The sequence below is a fragment of the Microtus ochrogaster genome, chromosome 21 (genome assembly GCF_000317375.1).
Source record: "Microtus ochrogaster isolate Prairie Vole_2 chromosome 21, MicOch1.0, whole genome shotgun sequence".
In the NCBI taxonomy this organism is placed as follows: domain Eukaryota; kingdom Metazoa; phylum Chordata; class Mammalia; order Rodentia; family Cricetidae; genus Microtus; species Microtus ochrogaster.
The window spans coordinates 32,436,589-32,455,833 of record NC_022022.1 but is presented as its reverse complement, the minus strand read 5'-3'; the positions used below and the strand labels follow the sequence as shown (position 1 = coordinate 32,455,833).

The following is a 19,245-nucleotide window of genomic DNA, read 5'->3' as shown; positions in this document are numbered from 1 at the left end:
AGAGGGCTGGAGAGATGGCTCAGTGGTTAAGAGTACTTCTTGTTCTTCCAAAGGTCCTGAGTTCAATTCCCAGCCACCACATGGTGGCTCACAGCCATGTGTAGTGAGATCAGGTGTCCTATTCTGGCCTGCAGGCATACATGCAGAGAGACTACTGAGACTACTGTATACTAAATAAATAAATAAATAAATAAACCTTTAAAAAAACAGATAATAGAGATATGCAGATACTCACAGAGGGGTTTAGAGGAGAACCAACCAATTATACTATGAAATTAGAGAGTAGATTCCAAGGTTATCAAATAACCAGCCTTAATTTATCCAGTCACCAACATGAACAACCACCAAATAACAGGTATCCCCAAGGCTATGGAAGAGCTCACTAAACACTTGTGGAAATATCAGTTCCTTAAATCTCCTCAAATCCAGTGAGTTCTTCCATAGCCTAAAAAGGTGATATTCTCATTTGATACGCATTCACCTTTTGTGAGGCAGATGTTAAATTTATGGGCAACTATTAATAGAATTATCCCACATGACAGGGAGAGACTTGGTTACAGCAGAGGACCCGGTAAAAAGATGAGGCTAGGACCATTGAACAATGAAGTAGGACTAGAGGTATTGATTTCTCAAGTCCAGCTTCTGGGAGAGGCAGATTATGTTGATGTATGAAGACAATCTGTGAATTCCAGACAGAAAAGAATATCAGATGTCACAATAGACGTTGTCCCCAGTAGGAAAGATGACAGAGGTCAATCAAATCAGAAGGAAGGCTGGGCACCCTCCAGCTCCCCATCTGAGGTGTGGTTGCTCTCACTTGGGGTTGAAAACAGAATCATAGAAAATTCAGTTTCTCGCAGAAAGCTTACATGATTACTTTATTGGCAGTGTCTCTAAGGAACAACATTAGCGCTGTATGTGGCTGGTGTCTTGATTCAGTGGGGTGCAGGGGTCAGGAATAGGAAGGCATCAGTATGGTCTCAGAACGTCAGCACAGTCCGGATACTGAAATATGAAACATAAGGTGTTGTTTCACGTTCCCAGAACTCACAGTGCCCAGAGGGTAAATAAAGCATGTGTTATGAGTCTCAGTGAAAACCATCCATAACAGACATTTCATGCTGGCTATTTGCCATACACTTTGTAGAAGCTTTTTAGGCATTGTCTCATTTAAACCTCATCCTAAGCAGTGGCACTATGAGGTCGATTATCATATTTTCTCCATTTTAGAGACTGTGAGAACTGAGGCTTAGCCTTATAAAATGCCCTGGGTCATACATGTGCGTGCAGAGTCTGAACGGTCACAGAAGTCCCATTTTTGCTCTTATTCCATTTCTTCTTCATTTCTGTTGGCCATTTCCCCTACCAGAAAAATAATCTCTTTCCCCCACCCACCCCATACAAAGAATCTTAAAGCTCTCACCTCTTTCCAGAGCGAAGCAGCTCAAACGCTTCATTGATTTTCTCAAAAGGTAAAACATGGGTAATTAACGGCTCCAATGGAAACTTGTTAGCCATGAAATCAGCCACAAGCTTGGGGACAGAATCTTTACTCTTAAAGCCTGAAAGGAGAGAGCAGCACCATGAGATGCAGCCAGGGGGCAGGCAGGAGAATTAGACAAGAGATCTTCCAAAGAAACCAAGTTCCTAACAGTGCCCAGGCTGCCACCTGAGCGGCAGACGCGGGACTCAAACACCCTCTGCGTGGCGTTAATGTCTTATAACATGCCACCTGATGTCAGGGTCCCTGGCTGATGACGGCGGCTTAGTAGATCTTTCCTAGAGAAATCATAGTGCAGATGTTTATAGCCAGAGGAAGGGAGTGTAGGCAAACATTACTGCCTTGGGCTCTCTGTGTCCTATGAGGCATTTTTGGGCCTTAGAGACCCAAGTAGAAGAAGCCAGGAAAGCCCTGGCTCATTTATGGGGAGCAGAGCAGCCTGTCTTGGGATTTCCTGCATCCGTTCTTGCTGCAGAGAGAACATGATTTCCATGCTGCCTTCTTAGAACTTTTCTGTTACCAAAGGGAAGAAATTCTGAAAAAAGTCAGGAATTAGATCCTCAAAGCTGGGGAGATGGTTCAGGTAATGAAGTTCTTTTTGTTTGTTTTTTCTGACATTAGATTTTTATTGATTATCTGGGATTTCACACAATGCCCCTGATCACACTCGCTTCCCCGTCCTTCCAGGTCCACCCTGCAACACTTGTGACATCCCCCAAGGGAAAAATATACCAAGGTCAATTTGTGTTGCCTATGTTCTCACTGGAGCATGGCCGAACGCCCAATAAATAAAACTGAGCTCCTTCCTCATCACCACCCACCAGAAGCCACTAACTATGGAGACCCATGCTTGAGAACGCTTGTCACAATTTTTAAGAATTCTAGTCAATAGCTTCCTCTCTGGACTGTTTCTTATAGGGGTAGGGGTTCAGTTAAAGGGAGAGGTTGTCATGTCTGCTGTGTTGATCTCCAGAATAAAAAAACAAAACAAATAAACAAACCCAGTAACATTTAACAGTGGTTTCAGGGCTGGGGGAGCCTGTAACTCCAGGTCTGCAGAGAGGAAATTGGGAGATTCCTGGGATTGGCTGGCTAGGAAGTCTAGCCTGACCATGACTGTAGGCCACTGAGACCCCAGAGGCAAGGAACAAGGCTGATTGCTCCTGTAGCTACATCAAATGTTCTCTGTCTCCACACACACCCACACGATCACCTTGGCACACAAGAATACATACAGAACTTGATCCTCAGCTGTGAATACATACCACCAAATATTGCTCCTTTCCAGGTACGACCCAGCAGCAGCAACAAAGGGTTCACAGAGAGGCTTTGGGAATTAGGAGGCACCCCAACAATGACACTTACACCACACGATGCGTGGCTGCTTAACAGGGAAGACATCTACAATAAAAATAATACTTAAACTGGATATTCTCATGGTCTACTCACAATACACAGGTTCATTTCATATGAAGATATGTGCAGAGAAATATTTTGAGAAAAGGAGTGAATGAATGAATTTATGTTCAAGTCTTCCTTATCAACTAATAAAGAATCAAGTCCCATTGGGAGCCCGTGCAGTCTGGGTCCTCCAAGGAGAACATTGTTTCCTCATCACGTGACTCTCAGGCTGCCTATGCGTAGGTTCACTCACTGTCATTGTCCATTAACCACAGTTTTGAAGTTTGCACTCTAAGACAGAACTTAGATGGTGAAGATGTAATGATGACATCATCAGAAGTTGTCTCTTATCTATTTGTCCACCTCCCTTTATAACACGTCCCTACTGTGGGGCTTAGATCAAGAACGGGCAAGTTTTCAGTGGCTGTGAATCCAGTGTGTGCATTGGTTTTACATTATTCTGTTATCTGTAGACATCCAGGTAGTTTTCACTTTCAATTCTTTCATTTAAAATTCTGTTGTAAAAGATGGTATTTAATCCTCAAATATGCATGTTGCCTGGTATTTTGATTTTGAAACATGACATTCAGAAAACCAGATGTCCTCAGAACACGTGGGTATCAGACTTTTGGATCTTCAGATCCACTGACACAGAAGAACGATGGCTGTGGGAAGCCAGAACCCTGAACATTGAAGGCTCCCCACTCACAGAGGAGAGGCTAGCCTCTCTTGACATCTAGTCTCAGTTTGAGGCTGAGAAGAATGTCACTCTCAGGGCACCATAGCCATTCTTTATTTCCAACTCTGCCAAGGCTTTCTGGAGGACCTCAGTAATGGTGATTATTTTAGGTCTCTGGGGATGCTTCTCTAGAACTCCAGAGTTCTTAGGTTGGCTGATATGTAACTGGAGAAGTTACATACTTAGTAATGTGTGGTGTCTGCAACTATATGAAGAATGTTCGTTTCAAAAGTTTAAGCACTCTACACTTGGCAATAGCCTTGCTTATCATTATCCCCAGCTGACCTTAATTGAGGGCTTACCACATGGCAGCTGGCTCCATGCTAAGTAGTTTACTGCACTATGTCGTGTAGATCATAAATAACCCCACAAAATATGCATCTTTTTTCTTCTTCTTCTTTTTTTTGGGGGGAGAGGAGATAGAGGGTGGCAGAGTGGGTAGAGTCCAGTCCCTGGGTGTGAGAATGGTGGGAGAGAGAGACAGAGAGAGAAGAGAGACAGAGATAGAGAGCCAAAATATGTATCTCTTAAATTTAGGGGCTATGACAGAATCTATGAATTTTATTTTGAAAAGTATTTACTCCAACATGCAGATCTGGCGTTTTTGTTGCCCGGCATGGTGTTGTTTCTGAGATGAAAACATGGTGATCCTTTAAAGCAGCCACTCCTCTAACATGTTTGATGCTAATGAAATAATACTTGGACCCAAATTACTCATTATTGCTTTTGGCCACAAGATGAGACTTGAAAATGCTTTTCAGAATAGTTAATATCAAATATTGTATAATATTAAGAATGTGGGAAAAAATCCATTTATCCTTTTAGGTCCAGAATTTGTTTTTAATTTCCCTTGATGAACTGATTTTTACCAAAAAAAAAAAAGGTCAATGAAAAGCTTTCCTGTATTAATAATTAATGGAGCATTATTACTTGAGACAAACTCAAATGTTGATCACAACACTGGATTAATAAATATGAGAAAAAAACAAGAGATGGAAAATTACCATCTAAAATAGCTTTCTGCATGAGATTTCTATTCTTCTGTCTGGAGCACATTATGGATGGCAGAAGGACAGATCTCAAGGCATGCCACGGCACCTACCATGGTGTCAAGGCGACCGATTACTTCAAAGGAGAAGTCCACCCCTCCATCTGTCATTTCCTGGATTACTTCGTGGATGGGTTTGCTGTAGTCCAAAGGATTGATGCACTCAGTGGCACCCAATTCTTTGGCCTTCGCAAACTTGTCTTTGTTGATGTCCACAGCGATGATCCTGGCTGCTCCAGCTGTTTTACAGCCAATGATGACAGACAGACCAACACCTCCAAGGCCAAACACAGCACAGGTGGAGCCTGGGGTCACCTATGTTTGCAGAAAATACAAAAGATGGACCAAAGAGTGATTGCTAGGCAGTGCTCCATGCTGCACAAGGCACCTTGCTTTGTCCTCTGTCATGGCCTCTCAGATGTCATTCCACCTGCTTCCAAAACTTCTTCAGGCTAAAGCTGCCCAAAGAGGTACAACAGTGGTTCTCAAAATTTGTTCTATATTAGATGTATCTGGGGAGTTATCATTTTTTGTTCATCTCAGGATCCAGTAACAGCCTCTACCACTAATTGGAATCTCTGCAGGTGGAACCCCATTCTAATCCAATGGGAATCCCCTGTGAGACCAGCTGTACTGGACGATCTTTGAACTCAACATGGCAATGAACTTTCTCTTCCCAGGCCACACAATAACCACTTATACATTCACAAAAGCAATTTGTATACATGAAAAGGAAAATTTTCTGTAACCCAGTAAGCCTCTCAGCCAATTCAGCCATACAAATCAGACCAAGTCAAACCAAATTAGAAAATTCCCAGGTTTAATGGATTCAGTACTCCCAGATAGCCTTCCAGCGTGCCTCCCCCAGAGAGGAGAAAACCATTTGTCTGTTTACTGGAGGGCAATTTAAATACCCTGTCGGAGTCGTTTTGAGCATCACTGGAGAAGGGGCCTGATGTTGTATTCCACTCTGTATGCTGTGATTACCATTGATTAATAAAAAACTGTTTTGGACCTAGAACAGGGCAGAATAGAGCAAGGTGGGGAAAACTAAACTGAATGCTGGGATAAGGAAGACAGAGTCAGGAGATGCCATGGAGCTGCCAGAGGAGGAAGACAAAATCAGCCTGATTAAACCTTGCTAGTAGGCCATGAGACTCATGGTAAAATATAAAATAATAAAAATGGGTTAATTTAAGAGATAAAAGTGAACTAAAAATATGCATACACAAATAGACAAAGCAGTATTGTAATTAGCACAGTTTCTTTGTGACTATTTGGGCTATGGGCAGCCTGGAACAAACAAGTAGCATCCTTACAACAGGGGCCACCATTTGGTGGGCTTTCTGAGATGCAGCAGGGTTTGGAGAGAGATGGGAGAGGCGACCTGTGATGGAGCTTCCACTAAAATATCTCAGATCCTTGGATATGCACACCAGGGACTGAAGTGAAATTTGTACCCAAACAGAAACAAATGATCATGGTTACTCCAAGAGACTGCAGGGTAGTCCAACCACCCTTCAATCATTAACTCCTTGATTCACTATCATTCAGTAGTCACAACCAGGGTAACTGGAGCTGAAGTCATCTGGGCAGCATTGACAAGTCATCCTTGGCTTAACAGCAAAGTGGACAGGAAATTTTAAGAAATACATCAAGAGACCAATGTTGTCTTTGTGAGACTTTAAGCCTGACTTTCAGAGGCAAATGAAAAAATTCTGAAACAATAGATGGTCTATATTTTAATAACAGTGACTGAAATCCTTGACCACAAGTACCCATGGCTTGCGAGGCTCCCTCAGTCCTCCTGTTTAAACAGGTGAGCAACTGTACAAGGAGTAACTACACTTGGTGTGAAAGCCACAAAATAAAAACAAGATTGTAATTATGGAAATAAAACATTTACTTTCTCATAACTCAGAATCAGCATTATTTTCATCTATAATAAAAAGGTGCATTTTCTTCAGCATTCCAATTCCTTCTGGGCTTATTTTCTTATTAATATTTTAATCCACACCATCAACCTATGAAGATGATGTGGGAGAATCCTAGAGTCATAGAGTGAGGTTTTAAAGGATCTACTAACAAACTCGCTCAGGATATACTAGGTCACACACAGTTGAGGTTAGCTAAAGGAGCTGTTTCTCATGCGATGTGCACACACTAAGAGACAGAAACTGTAGGAAAGATAGACCTCTAACACAACCAAAGTTTAGGTTTGCTGGGAAAATGTTGCTGTTAAGGTTTGTTCTCAATCTCCATAAAGAAGGAGACAAACCCAGCCCTCAGCTGGCCATTATCAAAGCTCACGTTCATCGTGATGTTCTTTCAAAGAACATCAGGCAGCTCAGAGGTGCTGCCCTGGTCCAGTGCCATTAAGTCCTGGTTCATCACTAAGTCTTGGTTTTCTTTTCAGGAAATTTCCACCATGCAGGTAGGCTGGCTCTGGGTAGCAGTGCTGGTCTTTTAAAAACACTGGTGACAGCATTTGTGCCGTGCAGATCTCCCCACTTTGGCTTACTTTAGAGATAACAGTGATGACATCACCACTTTAAAATCTTCCATTTGTCCCAAATGGCCAAGTGTTCCAGTTTCTGACTCTTCAAAACATGTTTTATTGCTCAAGTGTATCTTGGGACTGGGATATAACAGAGCTTTACAGACAACAGCAAATGCAAAGTGTTACAGCTGCGGATCTACATAAGTTTCAAATAATTTCTACGAGAGCCCAGTTTCTTTGGGAACTTGGCAGAACTGGATGTATATTATTATAGAGCTTTTCTTTGAGTGTGTGGAGGGAATTCTTGCTGGAGTTGGACAGACTTATCTTTTCTACAAAAACACTCTCTGATGCCTGTGAGCAATTTTTTTCCCAACAATACATACGTAGCTTGGACCATGGGCCACTGTCCATCTTACCTTGGCAACTTTGACAGCAGAGCCATAGCCAGTTGAGAACCCGCAGCCGAGGAGGCAGACTTTGTCCAGGGGTGAAGCCGCATCGATTTTGGCCACTGCCATCTCATCTACCACAGTGTACTGGGAGAAGGTGCTGGTGCTGGTGAAGTTGTGGACTGACTTCCCCTTGCAGGTGAACCTGGTGGTGCCATCAAGCAAAGTTCCCCGAGGGTTTGCCAAACTAGCCAGTGAAACACAACAAAGGACATGAGACAGAAGAAAACCAGTGTGCACCTTAATTGTGCAAGAAGACAGTGAGAAACCTACTCATTCTTCAGACAGAAGTTGCTCTCCGGGTGCTTGCAGATCCTGCATTTTCCACATTGGGGAGAAAATAGTGGGATGACTTTATCGCCTGGAAGGGGAAACAAGAAAATCACTTAAATATCTACTCAGGAATTAACAAAGCAAGAATATGAAGCTTTCCTGTAGGGATGTGTGTCCTAGAAAGGTTTCCCAGAGATATGGCCCCTCTGCACTATGCCATGTGTAGTGGTATTTCATTTGTATTTTAACAAATAAAGCTTGCCTGAAGATCAGAAAAGTAAAACAGCTACACTGGCCAGCCTTACAGACCAGGCCATGGTGACATGCACCTTTAATCTCAGGAGACACACTAGTTTACCACTCTAGAGACTGGGCGGTAGTGATGCATGCCCTTAATCCCAGAACTAGTGAGGAATATAAGACGGGAGGAGACAGCTCTCGGTCTCTTTCTGAGATTCCTGGAGCCAGGATCCCTATTTCAGACTGAGGTAGAGGTAAGAACCAGTGACTGACTGTTTTGCTATTCTGACCTTTAGGTTTGCTTTATATTAACACACAAAAGAACTTCCTGTACAGTCATGCATGGGTCCTTGCCTTGCCGCCTTACTATTCATCCAGGTTTATATATGCCTGAAGTTTCCCAAAAGAAAAGGGAAATGTAAAAACATCCATTTCCACGGATCAGCAGTTAACTCTCCTTGTGAGACTCATTCTCTGGGGGCTTCGCACATATTAGCCAGATCAAACCTTAGATATACTCACTGCTAAGTATAAATATATACTTTAGTTGTCATGAGTTGCTAACTTCCTATTGGATGTTGGATATTTTCCATAATAGTTACAATAAAACTAAAATAAAAACAAACATAATAGAGAAAATATTTTATAATAAAATTAAAACAAACTAAATTTCATTATAAGATAAAATTAAAGTCTTAGTTGTCATGAGTTGCTAACTTCTTATTGGATGTTGGAGAAATCTGATATTTTCCATAATAGTTACAGTAAAACTAAACTAAAATAAAAACAAACATAATGGAGGAAATATTTTATAATAAACTTAAAACAAACTAAATTTCATTATAAAATTAAAATGAGACTTTTAATAGCTAACTTTTTACTTCTTAAAAAGATTTGTCCTGTTTTTATGTGCATGTCTGAGGATCCATGTGTGTATGCACTTGTGTGTGTGTGTGTGTGTGTGTGTGTGTGTGTGTGTGCGCGCGCCCTTGAAGGCCAGCAGAGGGCGCTGGATCCCGAGCAGCTGGAGTTACAGGTGACTGTCAACTGTCTAACAGAATGACCTCACCCACTGAGTTGTTTCTCCATCACCATGTTTTGGTTTTTCAAAGTGATTGTGCTTCTCTTATTATGAAACGAAAGCTTTAAGAATAATCTTAGTTGTTTTTGAAGACACAGACTGAAATGTGACAGAGAAGTGATGACTTGCTCTGGACATCTCAGTCCTCAACACTGAGTTAGAGGTTTCCCCTGAGAAAGAAAAGGTGAATTTTTTTTTAAATAATTGTTTATGAACGATCAATTTTTTTTCTGCTATCGACAAAGCCTCCTGAGAAGTAAAGAAATCGTTTTACTCTAAGTTTGTTTCCAAATAAAGGAAACAGCAGAGCTTAACTCCATCCAGATGAGTTGTTTCCTTATTTTCTGGTTATTTGGAATGCGAGAGACATCTGACTCTATTGGCTAAAGTGATGTTTTTGGAGATGAATGCAGCTGTTGTTTTTAAATCATGTGTTCTACCTATGTTATCGAACCAAAACATGACTTGATCACTATGTTTCATAGATAAAATGAATGTGTGATGACACCACGGAAAATTTATTTTTACTCAACCTTTACCTATGAATACAAACAGCAGAGGTAAAATAAAAACGTGGATAAAGTAATAAGTCACCCACCATCTCGAGCTCCAATTAGTGCTAATAAAATGGTGTTTGTGTTTGGAGGCCTTTAGCCATGTTTTTCCCGCTGGAGTTTCCTCTTATATTGTATTATTCTTCTATATCAGAGAAGGAAGAGCATATAGTGAAGAGGAAACCATCACGGGGATGCAATGCGGTTAAACCTACGGCATTCTACAGGAGAGGCATCCTGAAGCCAGGCGAGCAGTCGGGTCTCTGAACTCAGCACAGAGCAGCTTCCCTACATCTAGGCACTCAGAACCTGGACCTGCAGGTCTTGCCTTTGTCCCACTTGTAGGTCTGTTTGGATCCTGAAAAGTCCCTGGTGCTCAGGGACACTGAGGTGGAAGTTAGCAGATTGTGAACTCTGAAGGTCACAGTGGAGACTCTCACTCAGTGCCTGACGTACTATCAATAAAAATAGATATAGAAAGAGAAAAGACATGATTGGATGCCCAGGACAGAGGCATGCAGGGAGGAAGGGGTGGAAACCCTGTGACCTTGTGCCAGATTTTAAGTCTCCCACTTCCTGGGCTTCCTATTTTGAGGGGGAAGCTCTTGGGATCAATGCCAAAGTACAAACCCTGATGGTAAAGAATTCTGTACCTGGTTTGACAGAAGTCACCCCTTCTCCAATGCTCTCCACAATACCAGCTCCCTCGTGGCCTAGAACTGCAGGAAGTGGTGTGGTTATGCTTCCGCTAATCGCGTGATCATCTGAGCGGCAGACCCCCGTGGCCACCATCTACAGAGAAGAGATTGATTTCACTCAGCCAAGATAGCGACTGTGAAGGTTTAGCACACCTGTTCTGAAATGGGGCTTCTCAGGAGCTTGCTAACAACCCCTATTGCTTCCAGATTTGATTTAGGGCCGTGATTTTTTCGTGCTTTCATCTCTTCTCCCAATTAACAGCTTAAACGGTAATGATCATCCTGTGAATTAAGTCACCCCCCAAAATGTAGTTTATACAATATATAAAAATGGATGCTATGTTATGGAAAAAGAGACAGGAAATGAGTACCAAGAAATTACCTAATATTAATAGCTTTGGACTCAAGATGTTTAGCACTTTACAAACAAACATTTTTAAAAGTTTTCAGGGATTTTGTTAAACTTCGAACTTTCAGCGGCTGATGTCAACAGCTAGGCTCAGCAAGAGGCTCATTCATTGTCGGGGTGAGCATATGAAACGGGATGTTAATGGGCAGTTGGACACATCTATGGAGTATTTTCTGAGTTTTTCAAGCCTAATATTTTAGACGGTAAAAAGGGACTTTACCTTAATACGGACTTCATGGGCCTTGGGGGGTGCGACTTCTATGTCCTCGATGGAGAAGGGCTTCTTGGTCTCCCATAGTACAGCTGCTTTGCACTTGATCACCTGGAAGAGGAAGGGTTACTGCAGCTCCAAGGAGATTTTTGTAATTGTGTCCCAGGTCTGCCACCCATTGTTACATAGAAATGGACATTTCTTCTCATTTGCAAGGAGTCAAAACACCCTTAAAAACGTGTAATAGCATAGTAGAAGGTAAGGAAAGGAAAGGCCATATACTGGGATGCATGGGTGTGTGCTCTTTCGGGGCACTCTCACACTATCTTTTATTCTTGTACTCATTAGTACTAAAATCATTGGGTATATGTTCAATTCTAAATTATAATTATTAATATATTTTTGAAGTGATTGGGAGCAGAACCTGGAACTTTGTGTGTTCTGAGCAAGTACAGTGTCACAGAGTTAAATCCCAGGCTTTGGATTTCTTTTTTTTTTTTTTCAGTTATATTAAACCATAAAAGCATTTTTTTTAAATTAGTGAAGACATAAAACAGGAGCACTTCTAAAAGCTTCTATATCATACCCATAGGCAATGAAAACTGGCAGGCCCACGAGGGACATTCCAGAGCCATGACCAAAGTGCACGATAAGACACTTTCATGATAAGAATATTTTTTTAATTTATTTATTTATTGAGGATTTCTGCCTCCTCCCCGCCACCGCCTCCCATTCCCCCCCTCCCCCGATCAAGTCCCTCTCCCTCATCAGCTTGAAGAGCCATCAGGGTTCCCTGACCTGTGGGAAGTCCAAGGACCGCCCACCTCCATCCAGGTTTAGTAAGTTGAGCATCCAAACTGCCCGGGCCCCCCCAAAGCCAGCACGTGCAGTAGGATCAAAAACCCATTGCCATTGTTCTTGAATTCTCAGTAGTCCTCATTGTCCGCTATGTTCAGCAAGTCCGGTTTTATCCCATGCTTTTTCAGACTCAGGCCAGCTGGCCCAGGCTTTGGATTTCTGAGACAGTCTGAGAAGCAGCCCAGGCTAGCCTTGAACTAGGAACCTTTCTGTCTTGGCCTTCTTAGCACTGAGATTTCAGGGATGGTCTATCATACCTGGCTACATTGTTATTTTCCTGTTATATGCAGTATAAACTCAAGCCAATGGTCACCATAGTGCTGTTACTGACTCTGCACTTGACAGCCTGGATTCTCTAGTCCCTGGATTCTTGTTAGGTTGATAGGACTGGGTTTCCACTTATGCTGCATGAATTCAGTTTTTCTTTTAACTTTTTCAGTCATTCTTTATCCTAATACTTTTCCTTGAAATGTGATATGCCATCCTAAACATGACCAGGAGTGAAAGAAAATAAAGTGAATTGGAACAAAACTACTGGTGACTGCCCCTTCTGTGCTGATTCTCCACCCAATCTTTTCTATACCAAATCCTGTCACACCGTGAATGCAGAAGTCTCCAACCCCTGTTTTCTCTGTGAGCTGTTGAACCTTTGACCCACTCCTAAAACAGCCCTTGTTTAAACAGAAACACAGGCATTATAATTAGGCAGTTGGATAGCACAGATCAGTTGTTTATGCTGAGTGACTGCTTGCGTGTCTTCAGTACCATATACAGATTGAACAAGTAAGGGGGCTTTGTGGAAATCCTAGTACTACATGTGTGTATTCTCAGTGTTAGCAAGTGAATCAGTTTTTCTTGGAATTAATTGATGTAAAGCTGGATGATTTTTTTTAAGAGAAAAGAAACAGTTCTATAGAGCTTCAAGAGATTTTATGAGTTGTACAGCAATGGACCCCTCCAAATCACAGTGCGCATGGTAATGTAAATCACTGTGGATGATCCTAAAGTTTAGAAATCAATCCACCTCTTTTCAGATATTTTATCTAAAGGTTAGTGGGACAGTTCTACTATGTTCCCAAGTCAAATTGCTCTTATGAAACTATTGACAGATTTAACTTTACTGTTTTCATAAGAAATCTATGAGTACATGCTGGACTGTGGTGGTACACGCCTTTAATCCTATCACTTGGGAGGCAGGGGTAGGTGGATCTCTGTTACTTCGAGGCCAACCTGGTCTACACAGTGATTTCCAGGACAGGCAAGGCTGTTACAGAGAAACCGTGTCTAGACAATCTAAACAAACAAACAAAATATAGAAAGAAACCTGTGATTCCAAAGGACAGCCCACTAATGTATCTCGATATAAACACAGACTTCTCTGCAGAAGATCTCTTTAAAGCTTTCTGTTTACAAGGTAGTCACAGTTGCTCAGAATGAATTCCCTGTGCTGCAGAGTTAGTGAGGAAGTGAGGACGGCCCCAGATCTAGAGTCTGTGCGCCTTGTTAAAGGTATTTAGCAGCAGCCGGGCTGCACAGTCGTGCAGTGCACACCCTGTGCTATAGCACACATCAAACATTGCCTTCAGTGCACGTCATTTCTGAGTTAGAAGTCAGCATCTTTTAGCAAGTTAGTGAGAATATATTCCCAACAGCAAGATCTTTTTCTTACTTTTCCGGCTGTGCTCATGCTGTCTGTCCTCGCTGCTGGCAGGAGATTGATGGGTCCCTGTAGGCTTTTCCTTCCTACAGTGCACTGGGCCAAGGTTGCACACAGATTTTGTTAGCTGGGGTGTCAGCTGATGCCACACGTGATCTGACCATTTATGACACACCCATTAGTTTATCCTTACTGCACATTAAGTGAAAACAAAGGGCACTGTCTGGCCTGTCAAGGAAAACTTGTTCTGGGGATGTGATGTTGGGGACATTCTGCTTTCGTTAGGCTCCACACTTCCTTTTGCATCTCTCCCCTCTCTCGGTTCACTCTTCCCCTGTCTCAGCTGCACTTTCCCCTTTCTCAGACAGGTTAGAAGTCTGCTTTCCTTTGCTGGGGAAAGCAGTAACTTAAAGTCTACATGAAGCATGGTAAGGAGGACAGGGGACAAAGCGGGGCAGATGGGGTGGACAGACAGAGCTTCAGGGGAGGAAGGGTTGGTGTCCAGTCCTCTTCAAAGCAGAGAAGCACCCTCAGCCACAGCAAAGGTGCTGAAATCCCTGTTATTTCTGTAGCACACACTACTGGTCAGCATTGACCAAGGACCTAAGGCAGCGTGGAGCTGGCCCAGGGGATGGCCGTCATTAATAAGAGACGAACTTCACTCCTGCCAGGAAACAGTGCCTACAACATGCCCTATCCCTTATGCTAGAAGAACTTGGGCATATTTCCTTGCTCTGTGCCGTGGTCTCCTTCTCTGTTAGATAAGGGTTAGTTAGAGTGTCACTTCAATGACTGTGGGGAACGAGTAGAACAGTGCGCACATGTGCTGATCGTGGAGCCACATGGGTAGGGGCAGCTCAGTGAGTTACAGCTACAACTGGCATGCGTGAACATAAGCTCAGCACACACTGGAGGAGAAAGGCAGAGAGTGCAGTCAGCTATGCAGGAAGCGCTAGGAGACAAAGCTATTCTCACAGAGGACTCGGGAGACTTTAGAGTTGCACTTGAGTTGTTCCAAAGAATGAATGTTTGTCAAATGGGCCAAAAGTCCCTTAATTCATGTCCATTGTCCTTTGTTTAATGGCATGAGCTTGGGATCAAGAGCATACGTTCGATTTTTATTGAATATCGAGTTTACTACCAATATTAGTGGGCCATACTATGTACCACTCCTTAATTAAACAAGCAGACAACACATATACAAAAGCATATGTACACTTCTCTTGGGTTGTCCAGGAAACAATGGAGATGTCTATGTACAATTTTAATTATGTAGGTGTAGAGAGTTGACTAGAGGTCACATGATCAAATTAGACACGTCTTCTTCCAGAGGATGCCTGTCACCTTCAGTAGTCATCTTTTTATACCATGGTCTGGATAGGAGTCAGGTGTTCCACTAGTTTCACAGTCCAACACCTTTGAGAGTCCCACGAGATTTCTGTGTTTAAATAGTAACGGAAATACTCAATTTTTCTATCCAGCCCAGATGTATGAGAAGGTAGTGGATGTTTATTATGCTCTCACAACCCTAGTGGGAGTTCTTCCTACATTATTACATGATCTTAGGAGCAGCACGATGAGAGAGGTTTTCTTAGCCAGTATTACAGGTGAGGTAAGAGAAGTATAAAGATTCCCTAATGCCCTTTCTAAGACAGCAAGAATGGAACTGTGGGCGGGCAGGCCGGTGTTACGGAGTTTTATGGAGTGGCCATGCAGGCAGATCATTATGTCATCAAAGGACACTGGATTTTGAACAACTTATCTTAGGGATCATTCATATTCCCTCCCTCCCTCCTCTCTCCTTCCCTCCCTCCATCTCTGAATGATCATTTTTGGTAATTCTTCTGTCTTTTGGCTGGAATCCGTCGCTCATGTGGACCAGGTGACCAGTTTGGGTTTGTTCCAACACCTTCAAGTATAAAAAGAGGACAGAGATGTCTCGAGGGCAGACAGCCACAATGTCTTGCAAGGTGCCATAAGCTGGTAATCGGTACTGGCAGGACCTTAACACACAGCTCCCTGATTAAGAGACACGTGCTTTTTGTACTACCAAGAGGGTGTGGTGCAGTCCAAAGTTCATTTAGCTCTTTACCCACAAAGGTAGCCTCCATATTTTGTAAAGTCTAAGGGGAAAAAAAAGCATACAGACGGCCTGAACTTCATACATCATCCTATTCAACTTCAGACTTTTGTAGGCCAAAGATTTTGGCAATGTAACTGTGGTTAATATTTACTTAAAAGTTATTTGGGAAACAGAAGGTTGTGTATTTACACTTTGTGTGTGTAAAGAATCAAGTAGCCTTCAACTGCTGCCAGCAGCAAAAATTCTACTTCCTGGATTAATGTTCTTAATCAAGACAAACCCAACACCAGACATTGAGAATTTGCTTAACATTTTACTTTGACACTGAAGTCAAAGCTGGTGAGAGAGGTGCTGTGATCTTTCTCTCCCAAGCTTAGAATGCATCACCAACTTGAATCCTTATTTTGATGTAAAGAGCATGAAGAGACCTTGACAATTTGAGCTCCATTTCAGTCATTGGGGGAAAGGATGAATCCTCCTGGGGCTGAAGGAATAAGTCTGAGGCTCCTTTGTCAGAAAGAAAATTTTGAGAACCCTTGCCCTTGAACAGAATGCCAACAAACCATCCACAGACAAACAGGGAAGTTTGAGGACACTGTTCTTCAGAGGAAGAAAGTGTCATGCTATGTTGAGGAATGCAGATAGGTCTAAGAGTCTTGTGGGGATTCTGGGGATATAAAGAGTCAGTTTGGGAATTAGGGAACCCTGAGCACTCCCTTATCTAATCTTTATGGGACTCTACAACATCCATGTCGTGTAGGGCAGACAGCAGTGTGATCAATCTCCAACATGCTAGGGGGCAGTTCTCAGCTAGGTCTCCTGACCAATTCAGCTACCTTCTGAACATGAAGGGTGTGGCTTCTTTATTTCTAATGTCCAGATAAAAGGCATATTTGTCCTGGGTTAGGGCACTGCTGGGTGCTCTAACGCCCTTGGACTTCAGGCACCAGGGTTCTTTTATTTTTGGACAAAGGCCTTGAAGTCAGATGGTTAGAATAAGAAACACTCAGAACCTCTTAGAGGGAGTTGTTCTATCATCCATTAGTCCATATGAAGTAAGTCTAGGGCCACATTAGTCAGAAGGAGAATATGCTATTCTCAGTTGGTAATAGATTATATATCATGTTCTAGTGTCACACCCACCTCGACCAGCAAGGATGACGCGACACTGGAGCTCTTCCTGCTAGCAGTTTATTCAGGACCTTTCTTAACAATTGTATCTCTCTCTCTCTCTCTCTCTCTCTCTCTCTCTCTCTCTCTCTCTCTCTCTCTCTCTCTCTCTCTCTCTCTCTCTCTCTCTCTCGCTCCCCGGGCAAACCTCTCCCAGCCCTTAAAAAGGCACGGGCCGCCAACCCCAGATTGCCAGGTGGGCACTGCCCATAGGTCCACGCATATGCAAGCAGCTGACAGTCATTGCATGTGTGATCAGGCCTTAGCCAATATTAGGAGCTGATTATCAGGTGTGGCTCCAAGCAGCTCTCTACATTCTAGGAAGAAATTGTGACCTATTTTTAATCAGAAGGAAAATACCTGTCTTTATTATATTCAAATGGCTCTATCCAATGTCTCAGTGTGCATCTGTAATAGCCATAATGGAAATATTAAAATCAAAGTCTTTTTTAGAAAAGAAACTATCTCTTTTCATTATACATACCCATCAAATTTCCCACTCCCTCCCCTCTTCCCATTTCCTTCACATACCCCCCACCCTACCCCCATCTATTCCTCAGAGAGGGTAAGGCACATTGCTTTGGGGAAAGTCCAAGGGACTCCCTACCATATCTAGGCTGAGCAGATATCCATCCAAAGAGAATAGGTTCCCAAAAAGCCAGTTCAAGCCGTAGGATTAAATCTTGGTGTCACCTATCCTGAGTGAGGTAAGCCAGACCCAAAAAGAGGAACATGGGATGTACTCACTCATATTTGATTTCTAGCCATAAATAAAGGACATTGAGCTTATAATTCGCGATCCTAGAGAAGCTAAATAAGAAGGTAAATCCAAAGACAAACATATAGACATCCTCCTGAATATTAACCTTCAGGCGATGAAAGGAGACAGAGACAGAGTTCCACATTGGAGCACCGGACTGAAATCTCAAGGTCCAAATCAGGAGCAGAAGGAGAGAGAGCACGAGCAAGGAACTCAGGACCGCAAGGGGTGCACCACACACACTGAGACAATGGGGATGTTCTATTGGGAACTCACCAAGGCCAGCTGGCCTGGGTCTAAAAAAGCCTGGGATAAAACCGGACTTGCTGAACATAGCGGACAATGAGGACTACTGAGAACTTAAGAACAATGGCAATAGGTTTTTGATCCTACTGCATGTACTGGCTTTGTGGGAGCCTAGGCAGTTTGGAGCTCACCTTACTAAACCTGGACAGAGGTGGGGGTTCCTTGGACTTCCCACAGGGCAGGGAACCCTGATTGCTCTTCGGGCTGAGGGGGGGGGCTTAATCGGGGGAGGGAGAGGGAAATGGGAGGTGGTGGCGGGGAAGAGACAGAAATCTTTAATAAATAAATAAATTAAAAAAAAGAAAAAAATCTTGGTGTCACTACCAGTGGCCCCTCAGTCTGCCCCAGCCATGCAACTGTTAACCACATTTACAGGGACTAGTGTGGTCCTATGCTGGTTCCTTCCTAGTCCGGCTGGTGTTGGTGAGCTCCCATTAGCTCAGGCAGACTGTTTGAGGGGATTTACCCATCATGGTCTTGACCTCTTTGCTCATAGTCTCATTCCTCCCACTCTTCAACTTTACTGTGGAAGTTCAGTCCAATGCTCTGATGTGTGTCTCTGCCTCTGTTTCCATCAGTTGCTGGATGAAGGTTCTATGGTGATATTTGAGATATTCATCAGTCTATCTACAGGGCAAAGTCAGTTCTCCTCACCCCTCCCCTTCTCCCCTTCTTTTCTCCTTTTGCCCTCCATTCTTCTCCCATCCCTATATTCCTAATTTTATCAGGTGATCTTGTCTATTTCAACTTTCCAGGTCGATCTATACATGTTTTTCTTAGGGTTCACTTTGTTACTTAGCTTCTTCTCTAGTATTATAAACTATAGGCTCAATACCCTTTGTTTATGGCTAGTATCCACTTATGAGTGAGTACATACCATATTCATCTTTTGGGGTCTGGGTTACCTCACTCAGAATGGTGTTTTCTAGTTCTATCTATTTGCATGCAAAATTCAAGATGTTATTGTTTTCTTACTGATGAGTAGTACTCTAATGTGTAAATGTGCCACATTTTCCTTACCCATTCTTTGGTTGAGGGGCTTCTAGGTTGTTTCCAGATTCTGACTATGACAAATAATGCTGCTATGAGCATAGTTGAACAAATGTTTTTGTAATATGATTGAGCATATTTTGGGAATATGCCCAAGAGTGATATTGCTGGTCCAGAGGTAGGTTGATTCCCAGTTTTCTGAGAAACTGCAATACTGATTTCCAGAGTGGTTGTACAAGTTTGCATTCCCACCAGCAATGGATGAGTGTTCCCCTTCCTCCACATCCTCTCTAGCATAAGCTATCATTGGTGTT

At 42.8% G+C, this 19,245-nt stretch overlaps 1 protein-coding gene across 1 annotated transcript; it reads right to left on the bottom strand.

Moving 5' to 3' along the window:
- Positions 1-850: 850 nt before the first annotated feature.
- LOC101979118 (alcohol dehydrogenase 1-like) lies at positions 851-13,717 on the bottom strand. The gene is made up of 9 exons (XM_005357344.1): positions 13,635-13,717; positions 11,117-11,218; positions 10,443-10,581; positions 7,915-8,002; positions 7,609-7,828; positions 4,744-5,004; positions 2,767-2,902; positions 1,424-1,562; positions 851-1,005 (listed from the first exon to the last, which is right to left on the bottom strand). The coding sequence occupies exons 1-9, from the start codon at positions 13,650-13,652 to the stop codon at positions 981-983; spliced, it is 1,128 nt and encodes a 375-aa protein (XP_005357401.1). The 5' UTR covers positions 13,653-13,717; the 3' UTR covers positions 851-980.
- Between the last annotated feature and the right edge of the window lie 5,528 nt (positions 13,718-19,245).